General features: G+C 43.3%; 1 protein-coding gene across 2 annotated transcripts; it reads left to right on the top strand.

Moving 5' to 3' along the window:
* Nucleotides 1-137: 137 nt before the first annotated feature.
* Nucleotides 138-10,282, top strand: LOC149303581 (uncharacterized). 2 transcript variants are annotated; one of them, XM_089481232.1, is made up of 8 exons: nt 138-173; nt 2,460-2,661; nt 2,797-2,930; nt 3,058-3,112; nt 3,190-3,307; nt 4,914-7,672; nt 7,752-7,963; nt 8,088-10,282. In XM_089481232.1, exons 2-8 carry the CDS (start codon nt 2,617-2,619, stop codon nt 8,149-8,151), a joined length of 3,387 nt encoding a protein of 1,128 aa, XP_089337358.1. In that variant the 5' UTR covers nt 138-173; nt 2,460-2,616; the 3' UTR covers nt 8,152-10,282. The 2 variants fall into 2 exon arrangements, 1 of the variants encoding a protein (XP_089337358.1); XR_016272023.1 differs by lacking the exon at nt 138-173 and having other exon boundaries at nt 2,316-2,661; nt 8,088-8,268; nt 9,459-10,282.
* Nucleotides 10,283-11,059: the final 777 nt, after the last annotated feature.

Raw genomic sequence — 11,059 nt, 5'->3', positions numbered from 1 at the left:
TCTTTGCTTCCGGATTTGACGCTGCTTCCTGGTGAAACAGTGCCCTCCCTGATGTGACACTCCCATGCACCCTCCCACATGGCCACGGAAATGGCAGGGAAGGAAGGGAGGCAGATGTGCTATGCTGCATTGGCACAGGCACCCACTTGCTCATAGGTTGCTACAGCCTCCAGGTTGGTCCTCAGTTCACAGGGCTCCTTTACACTGACAATTTGATCCCCTGGGAGACAGATTGACAGATCCTGAGGCTGCATCTGCACTGCAGAATTAATGCACTTCAGACACCGCTTTAACTGCCATGGCTATGGAGCTTGTAGTGTAAAGAGAGAATGGATTTAATCAGAGCATTAGAGCATTCTTAAGAGCAGCCTGACAATTCTGAACAGCAGTTTGACAGTGAGAAAGGGAGGTTCTTCTTTGTTGCAATGGAAGACTGGGATGTATAGTTTTGTGAGACACAATCTGTCAGATTGCTCTGATGCCACAACAAACTACAAATCCAGGATTCCATAGCATTCAGCCATGGCAGTTAAAATGATGTCAACCTTGATTATTTCTGCAGCATGGACACAGCCAAATACTGAGGATGCATCTACCCTGCTGAATTAATACAGTTTGACACTGCTTTAATTGCCATGGCTTTGTGCTATGGAATTGTGGGATTTGTAGTTTTTTTTGTTTCTTTTTTAAAAAGCTATTTAGTTTTCTCTGTCAGACAGCTCTGGTACCACAGCAAATGACAGATCCCAGGATTCCATACACCCTTAGACTGCATCCACACTGCAAAAGTAATCCAGTCCAACAGGGCTCTAACTGCCATGGCTCAATGCTATGGAATTCTGGGATTTTTAGTTTTGTGAGACATTCTCTGTCAGGCTCCACAACAAACTACAATTCCCACAATTCCATAGCATTGAGCCATGGCAGTTAAAGCAGTGTCAAGCTGCATTGTTTCTGTGGTGTGCAAACACCTGTATTCCATGCAAAGCAAACCCTGGAAATGTTACTTTTTGTGACTACAACTTCCAGACCCCCTCTCACGCACACACACACAAACAAACATCTAGGTGTGGGATTCTGGAAATTTGAATCCTGAAAAGTATCTTCCCAGGCTTTGAATACCGATCCTAACAACTGTCCCAGTTTGTCAAGGACAGTCCCAATTCATCCACTGTCGCCCCACTTTTTGATCTGGTTTTTAAATAGCCCAGCTTATCTCTCCCACTTTGCCCTCTTTGTCTTTAAGTTACTTCAGTTGCTGCAAACTGAGGCTCCATCCACACTGCTGAAGAAGTTGACACTGCTTTAACTGCTATGGCTCAATGCTATGGAATTTTTCTGGGATTTGTAGTTTTGTGAACTATTTAGTCTTCTGTCAGAGCACTCTGGTGTCCCACCAAACTGCAAGTCCTAGAATTCCATAACATTCAGCCATGACAGTTAAAGCGGTGTCAAGCTGCATTACTTCTGCAGTACAGATGCAGCTTGAATTAATAAAAGGTATACTCCCGGCATGATTGCACTAAAGATTTTCAGACACATTGTGCTTATCCAGGACTTAACCCATGAAGATCTGGGAATGCTCCAGCAACAATCCATTCATGGGGAAATCCTGGAAATGGTTTTTGCTGGAGAATTCCTGGATCTTCATGGGTTAAGTCCTGGATAAGCGCAACGTCATCTGAAAATCTTCCGCACAATGGCGTGACTTTGCCAGGAATACACCTTTTTCTTCCCTGATCTCCCCCCCCCCCCCCATCTGACAATCTCCATTGAGCAAGGGCAGTTAAAACAGTCCCAAACTGGATTATTTCTGCAGTGTCTTTTGAACCCTTAGCTTTCTTCTCATGGAGAGAACTAGAGCAACAGAGAAAGAGTAGGCACCATGTGCACATGCACGCACACATGCACACACACCAAAGGGGTAGGAGAGCCGAATCATGTGTCACCCCTCCTGTGAGGGGTGTCTGCACTCCCTGCACTCCCCTAGTGATGCAACTGTACTCAGGATGTTTCCACACTGTAGAAATAAAGCAATTTGACACTGCTTTAAATGACATGACTCCATCCTGGGATTTGTAATTTGGTGAGGTGTTCAGTCTGGTCTGTAAGACAGGTCTGGTGCTTTATGAAACTACAAATCCCAGGATTCTGTAGGATAGAGTCATAAGAGTTGAAATTGTGTCTACTACTTTATTTTCACAGTGTGGTGACATCCTCGATTTCTCTGAAAGAAAGACATTACAAAAGAACTAATTTGGAGAGTCCACATGGGTAAGGGACTGATAGGTTTTCGATGTACACAGGATTTCAACAAGAGGAACACAACTTTTTTTCCTCCTCCCAAGTGGCTTTGCCCTCCCCTTGTTTGAGACTGGTTGGAAACTGTTATGCGCCTGAGACACTGTCCAACCACTTCTTGTTTCTGTCAGCTTTGTGGTGTCTTGTTGTTGCTGCAGCTCTTGCAATTGTGCAAAGCCAGAATGAACCCTGGCAATGACTATGAGAAAGAGGAGGAGGAGGAGACTGTGGTCACAAGCTTTAACAACATTACTTCCCTCCCTGGGGAGAAAGGGGAAGCTGTTTTACCTCTTCTCCACCTGATCCAGATGCCCAATGGAGTATCTTCAACGGCTGCTGGGGACCCTGCAACAGGCTGTGGTTAGCAACACCCCCACCCCATCAACCAAGCTTGGGTGGAATCCAGGACCCATGGCTCACCCTGAGAAGGTCTGCTTCTTTCCATAACTGACTATTTATACTCAGTGTTTCACTGTTTCTCTACCCTGTCCTCAGGATTTTATTTCTTCCTTTACCGCCTACCTGCTTGGAGATGAAACTCATCCAGGAGCTGGAGTGTCAGAAAATGCAAGGGAGACGAGAAACCCTAGCAGCCACTATAACTATGAAATTGAGACAACACACTATGGGTAAAGAAAGGTTCTCATGCTGGAAGAATTTTCCCTTTTCACTCTAAGGTCCAGCTACCTCTGGAGTGGAATAATCTCCCCCTGTTGTTTGACTAACCTTTTCATCTCTTCTACCTCCTACCTGCAGAGACGTTCCTCAAGATGGGCATCTGGAAGCCTTTGAAGGATCATTCACCATAGAGGTAGGTGCTGGGTGGTAGAAGATGGGAAGGACTCATCTTTGGTACACCTCTTCACCCTTAAAAACTTTCTTTTTTAGGAGATTCTGGCGAGAGCAGAAGTTCTCAGTGTCAATGGTGCTCAGACTACAGTAGTCAAACCTGAACTGCCTGTAACACCCTACAAATATAAGGAAGACTATGAGCAGAAACTCTCAGGTGATGCAAAGTTCTAGAATGCACTGCAGTCACACTGTGGGGTGTGATAGATGATTCCATGGGGCTTGGATTCCTATCTGGTGTGTTTTAAATGGGAGCCTTTGTGTGGTGTAGTAGTTTGAGCGTTGACACTTGAGATCAGGAGTCAAATCCTGGCTCAGCCATGTAAACCCACTGTGTGATCTTGGGCAGGTCTCAGTCTCTTAGCCTCAGAGGATGGCAGTGTCAAAACCCCTCTGAAGAAAACTGCCAAAAAAAACCCCATGGCCTTAGGGTCGCCATAAGTCAAAAATGACTTGAAAGCACACAATAACAACTCTATGTTATTATGTATTTATTTGTTTATTAAAATATGTATATCCTGACCTTTATTGTGATATTTGAGAACAGTGTACAAATTACAAATAAAACAATATAAACAATTTAAAACAATTCCAGACTAGAACAATAAACTAGGTCAAACAGGATAAACACATATTAACCATGATGACAGGTTAATAGAGCTTAAAAGATTACAACAGTTTAAAATTATGTGTATGTAATTTAAAAGTAAATCTGGTCCCATAGGCTGAAATGAAAAGCTATGTTTTGACTTGGTGGTGCCAGGATTAACCCAACACTGGTGCCATTGGACCACCATGGGAAAGCATCCCATAGTTGGGATGTCATGGGCTGCATCTGCACTGCAGAATTAATGCAGTTTTGCTTCCCCATCCCAGTTCAACCACCTGATCTGAAATATGTGAGAACTGACTTCTGTTAGTCAGCTGCAAAGATAAGTGACTCCGCAGAGCCATCTTTGTTATTCACATGTTCTGGGGTTCATTCTCACCATGAGAATAAGGTTCTGAAGTGAACTTGTGTGTTTATCCTAATCAGAAACATACTGTGCCATCCATCCTGATAACTGGACTTGCCTGCTAAGCATCCCTTATACTTTTTTTTTGTTAACTCATAGCCAAAGCCTTTTGTTGTTGTTTGTTTTTGGTTTAAGGTTGTTTGTGGAACTGAAAAAAAGTAACCTTGCAGAATTCAAAATAAAGAAATAAATTATTATTATTATTATTATTATTATTATTATTAATATAAATATGTTCTGGGGATGACACCTGCTGAAGCATGGCTCAGCTTAAGCTTTGCTTTGCTGAGCCATGGTTCATGCTGAAGGAAGAGAAATATATTTATACTGGCCAAGGTGTGGGTGTGCATGTTTGTGCAAGTGTTAACCTTTCTGTGCTGCTGCTTTTAATGATAATGATCTTGAAACTTTTTAAATAGTCCTGTACAGTTTCCGTTTCTCTAGCTCTGTTATGATGGATCTGTTCTCTCCCCTCCTCCCCTCCAGCCACTGTTTTTTAAAAAATATTAGTTTTATCTGTATACTTTTTAAAAAACATTTCAATTTGATAGTCACCTTGGTCTTTCAAGGAAAGGAGAGGCAAAATTGTTTAAAAATAAGTGAATTTCCTTTGTTTCATAGGAAGCAAAGAACAATGTGTCTTGTAAGGAGGTGAGGGGATCTAAATCCATTATGTCTTTGAATGCTCAAATATGGAGGAGGAGTGGGGAAAAGATCTATTATATTTGTCCCTCTATTTCCCTACAGACTCCTGTCAGTTACTAGCTGATACCCCTCAAGAAAAACTCACAGCAATAGTGACTGGCGGTAAACAGAAGAAAGACCAGGAGGGACTCCTTGAATGGGATCCAGAAAGAACCAGCTGGAATGGGGAAGCTCAGCAAGAGGTGCAAGAGAAGGTGATAAACAGCAAATGGAAACCATTCAGGCCAAGCAAAGAGCATGAAGACCTCAGTGTCACAGGAGGGACCACAGTGGGTCAGGAGAAGGAGCTGCAGAAAACGTCATGGACCCAGGGAGCTCATGATGGGACATCCAACAGGGCACAGTTTTTAGGGGAACAGCAAAGAAGACTAGAGGAGGCAGCATGGATTGGAGTATTTCAACAGGTAGAGCTGGAGGAAACAAACAAAATGGCAGATGAGCAGCAGGTGGAAGCTAAGGAACAGGAAGAAAAGGGAGAAGAAGAAGAAGAAGAAGAAGAAGAAGAAGAAGAAGAAGAAGGAGAACCATTACCACCACCATCACCACCACCACCGCCGCCATCACCACCAGACCAACAAGAGGAGGCCAGAACGGTGGAAGCAGAAGAAGGTATTCTGGAAGCAACCCTTGGTGAGGGAGAGACTGGGAGAAACCAGGAGGAGCTGGTAGAAGAAAAAGAAGAGGTGGGAAGAAGCTATCAGTGGAAGCCAATAGACAAAGAAGAAACAGTAGGAATCATAGTGGAGTGGGGAAAGGATCAGAAAGAAACTTTATGGAACAAAGAGGTTCAGCAAGGAGCACCAGATTGGACCCAGCTTGTTGTGGAACAGCAGAGAGGGCTAGAGGAGGCCATAGTGCGGACTGGAGGCTTTCAGCATAGCATGCTGGAGGAGGAGAACAAAATGGCAGCGGGGCAGCAGCAGGAAACTGCAAAGAAAGAACTAGTAGAGGTAGATGACAACCGGAAGTGGGAGCAAAATAGCATGGCAATGGAAGAAGAAATTCAAGAAACAGTGGTGGGTGAGTTAGAGACTGAGAGAAACCAGGAGGAGGTGCTAGAAGAAGAAGAAAAGATGGGGAGAAGCCATCAGCGGGAGCCAAAAGGAGAAGTAGAAGTGGAAAAAGAGATGAGCGGGAGGCAAGAAAAGAAGCTAGAGGAGACTTTGTGGAACAAAGTGGTTCCACAAGAGGAACCAGACTGGGAAAAGTTGGTAGATGAACAGCAGGTAGAGCAAGAGAGGACAGCATCATCTGTGGAATTTCAGAGTGGGGAGTTGGAAGAGGCAGACAAAATGGCAGAGAGGCAGTGCTTGGAGGCTAAAAAGGAGCACGTAGAAGTGGTTGAGGAAAAGGAGGATGTGGGATATATGGTAGCAGGGAAAGAAGGCGTTCAGAAAGAAATAGCAAGTGGGGGAGAGTTTGATGGAGACCAGCAGAAGGTGCTAGAAGAGCAGGAGAGAAGTCACCAGTGGGAGCCAAAGGAAGAAGCAGAAGTAGAAGGGACCACAATAGCTCTGGAGGGGGAGCTAGAGGAGATTTGGACGAACAAAAAAGAGGCTCAGCAAGGGATACTTGATTGGAACCAGCTTGTTAAAAAACAGCAGAGGAGGCTGGTGAAGGAGGGAGGTGAAGGATTGCAGCATGAGATAGTGGAAGAAGTGGATAAAATGATGGATGGCCAGCAGTTGGGAACTGCAAAGGAAGAGGAAGAAGAATTAAAAGCAGAGGAAGACCAGCAGCAGGAGCCAAATAGGCTGGCAGTAGAAGAAGGAATTATGGAATGTATGCCAGATAAATCAGAGACTGTGGGAGACCAGAAGGAGGTGGGTGAAGAGAAAGATGAAATGGGAAGAAATCATAAGTGGGAACTAAAAGGTGAAGTAGAAGAGGAAACAGGGACAACAGAGAAGCAGGAAAGAGAGCTGGAGGAGACTTTGTGGAACAGGGAGGGTCACCAAAGGTCACCAAAGTGGGAACACTTTGTAGAGGAAAAGCAGGTAGAACTAGAGAGGACAGCCTCATCTATGGCATTTCAGTGTGAGCACCTAGAAGAGAGAGAAGAAATGGTAGAGAAACATTGCTTGGAGGTTGAGAAGGAACATGCAGAGGAAGAAGAGGTGATTGAGGAGTGGAAAGGCGTGGTAGATATAGTAGCAGAGAGAGATCAAAATCAGGAAACAATACCAAGTAGGGAAGAGACTATAGGGGAGCAGCAGGAGGATGTAGAGGAAGAAGAGATAGAGAGAAGCCATCAGTGGAAGCCAAAAGATGAAGTAGAAGAGGTAGGAGAAACCACAGTGGATCAGGAGAGGGAGCTAGAAGAAAGAAGGGGGAACAAGGAGGTTCAGCAAGGAGCACCAGAGGTGCCCCAATTTGTTACAGAACAGCAAGAGCTACAGAAAGTTGCAGCATGGACCGGAGGACTTCAGTGTGGGTTGCTAGAGGTAGCAGACAAAAAGGCAGAGGGCCAGCAGTTGGAGGCCGAGCAGGTAGAGGGAGAAGAAGTAAAAGCAGATGAATACCAGCAGTGGGATCCCGATACAGCAGCAATAAAAGGAATTCGGGAAGGAATGCTGGATGAAGCAGAGACTGAGGAAGACTATGAGGAGGAACCAAAAGGAAAAAAAGATTTGAGAATAGATCAGTGGGAGCCAGAGGAAACTGCTGTGAATTTCCAAGAGCAGTATGGAGAGCCAAAGGAAACAGCAGATAACAGAGAGGGCCATTGTGAAAAACTGGCAGGGGCAGAAGAGAATGAAGGGGACCAACAAGAAGAACCTGTGAGAACCTTCCTGGTTGAGGTAAGCATAATAAAAAAAGAAAGTAGAACATGAGAGGAGTCAGGACATGGCCATTATCCAACTTACTTCTGTTCTGTAGGTCACATCCCTGGACACAAGTGCCCAGAAGGAACGGGTGCTGCTACGTCGGAAGAGCTCCATCCGACGGGCACCCAGCTTGAAAAGACCAAAGCCATCAATGGAGAACTTAGCACAGGAGGAAAACATGACTGATCCCAAGGACACTCCACCTCAGCCACAACCACAGTCACAACCACAACCACCAAGCAGACCACCCCTGAGGAATTTTGGGTAAATATGAATGTCCCATTACCACCATTACCACTATTAGGAATTGAGAGGAAATAGGTAGTAGCTGGGATCCATGATCTTTTGTTATTTTTATCTCACTGTGGCTATTCTTTCTGCCTCCCAGGTTTGGACCTATGCACCCCAACATGATGGCTGAACTGCAGATACGCATGCGCAAACCCCAGTGACACCTCCCCCTGCCAAGTTCAGAAGGATTGGTGAGGTAACTAACTTGCAAAGTTGGCTCCATCCTGGATCAAGCCACCACGACCAAAACCTCTAGGAGCCAACGTGAGAAGGCACAGGTCATAAAAATACTTAAATTGTTCCATTTATGGTTCTTGGATGCACTGATATCTTGAATATAAACATCAATATCTGGGATTGTTTCCATATTAAAGCCCTCTAGCACTGCTCTTCCACCAGCTCAAAGTATTGTTAGCACAATAGTTTCACATAGCATGTAAAATAGCACTTTTCCGCATGAAAATGTAGCAATGTTTGGGGTTTTTTTGGCATCATTCCACTGTATGTTTTCGCAGATGTCCTTTTCAACAAAGGTCATACTTCCAGTAACTACCCCTTTAGTAGCTTCCTCTTTCTTCCTTTCTTTTAATGTATATGATGCTGTCCTTACAAAGACAGAAAAACAAATAGAAACCCTGGAATGTAATTAATGACATTTTTTTTTGCACAACCCTCAAACTCAAGTGACAAGAATTATGTCCATTACAAAATGAAAGGCTACTAAGCAAGAGGGAGACTGGAAATGGAAAGCATAATAAGTGGTTTTTGGGATGTCTAAGAAGGTTTGGTCTCTCGTCCTCCTTATCTGAACTGGTCCTTTCAACCAGGAAGTTCTGATAACTGATAAGTTGGTATGTTTATACTTTGAAGAATACTTACTGAAAAGTATCTGTGTCAAAGGAGGACACACTTTTTTTCAGGTAAACAAAATTTTGTTGTTGGATTTACTATTGTGGTTCCTGATTTCTCCCCATCCCACATTTTCTAAGTATTTTACAAGGATCCAGTCAGGTGAGAGAGGAAGATAACAGCATGAAAGTAGAGCTTGGAAATGTCATTTTTATGGGCTACAACTCTGCTTCTTTCAAAAGCTCTGAATGTGTGCAAGGGTTAATGCATGGAGGTTAACTGGTTGTAGAGGAACTATGCAATTATAGCACTATTATTCCACATTAACTGCCATGCTTCGGTCCTATGGAATCCTGAGGTTTGCAATTTAGGGAGCGGCATTTAGAAGTCTTCGTGGCTCAATAGACTTCAAATCTCATAACTCCATAGGATGGAGTTATGGCAGTAAAAGTGAAATAATAGCTATAACCGTGTAGCATGCATGAGCCCCACTGGACTGACTTTATTTGAAAGGTGCAATTCAATGTTGGGGAAAAGTTGCTTAACCTTTCACCACCAATCATTTATTTTTCTCTCAAGTTCATCCCTCCCTCATTTCCCTCCACTGATCTTATTTCAGGACTTCAGGAAGGGATTGCAGATAAAAATCAACAGGTTAAGCAACCTTTTCTATCAGATTGATCCACCTCTGCAGATGTCCCTTTTCCTACCAACGTGATAGCTCTAAGAAGCAGATGTGATGTTCAGAATAACTCATTTGCCTCACAACACCCAGTTCCTTGCTTAGTGTCTAGATCTGAAAAATATTTGTCCCTGATTTGTCTGTCTATTGCTTTCTTCTTGGGGATTTGTATGAACAGCTTCCTATTGATAAACAGACAAATGTACATATACCGTATGTGTTGCATTACAGTTTCCAACCCATCAGCCTCTATAGCTGTGCATTAATAAAATCTTGGCATGCAGAGATTAATATGCTGTTACATTAATTTTCTCAAGGTGGAAAGAGGCATTTGCTCATTTTGACACATCATAATTCCGATGAAAGGTCTATGTGTTCACTAAGCCATTTTCTGCCTGGTCAGTTGGCAACTTTATTTTGTAAGGCAGTGACAATGGTTCCAACTTATCTTTTTCACTTCATGACACAATCTGCATCAGACCTTTTTGGGCACTTCTACCTAAAGCTAATGGTGACCAAAACAAAGGCCTTTGAAGCACTGGTGAAGATCCATATGTGAATACTGTTCTCAGAGATGCTGGGCCTGTGCCAGATTGATTATCTTTTCAGAACCTGGAAAAGCCAATATTATTCTCCCAGACTTTTGTTTTGTAATGTTATTTCCATTGTCTTTGTATTGTTTTTTTAAATGTGAACCAGGAATTTAAAATGCTTTAAGATGTTGAATAGTCAGATTTTAAAACTGGTGCACTCTATCTTCCTTTTCTTGTATCACTTCAAAAGCTTCTGCTGAACTCTTTGAAATAAACTGATAAAGTAAAAGGAATGGTTGTCAAATCATCTTACTGGAAGCAGTGGCAGTGGCTGGCTTCCATGCCAAGAGGGGCAATGAACCCATTTTGCTTTTAACTTGAACTGTAAAGTAGCTATCCAAGGTGCTGGACCTGTTGGAGGGATATGGTTCAGCATTTTGGATAGGTTCTTTAAAGTTTATACTAAAACCTGAAGCAGACTCACTGCCTACCTGACATGAAAGCCACCTGCTCCCACTGACTGGAAGCTCATCAGGAATTCCTCACGAGGAACTCATTGGTGACATACAGCCTCCTTGCCATGGGTTTTCCCACTGCGACTGGTCTTCCACCCTTATGTGCAGTTAGGAAAGAGTGTTGTGCATTTAAGGCTGCAGTGTTCAGCACAGGCAATTGTGAGTCCCAGCAGGCAAAGACAGTGCCTTATACAAACTGAGTGTGCTCCCTAAAAAAATATCCAGAATTCCCTCTGCAACCAACTCTTGCATTCACCCTATGCTTCCCACCCCTACTAGGTTCAGTTCCCATGGAAGGCAATCACTAGAGATTTATTGCAATACTTGCACTTATTTTAGGGTTGCCAGGTAAGATAAGGCACAAGGCTTAGAATTCAGAATTTTAAAAACTGATTATTTTGCCCCATCCTAAAATGATAAAATAGTTTAAATTCTTATCAAGTTCTTTTTCTTATCAAGTTGGAACCTTTTTCTAAAAGTCACCCATATG

The sequence above is a fragment of the Sceloporus occidentalis genome, unplaced genomic scaffold (genome assembly GCF_023333645.1).
Source record: "Sceloporus occidentalis isolate IW3139 unplaced genomic scaffold, rSceOcc1.0.p SCAF_14, whole genome shotgun sequence".
Lineage (NCBI taxonomy): Eukaryota > Metazoa > Chordata > Lepidosauria > Squamata > Phrynosomatidae > Sceloporus > Sceloporus occidentalis.
The sequence above is the reverse complement of the archived record's forward strand: the minus strand, read 5'-3'. Positions and strand labels throughout refer to the sequence as shown.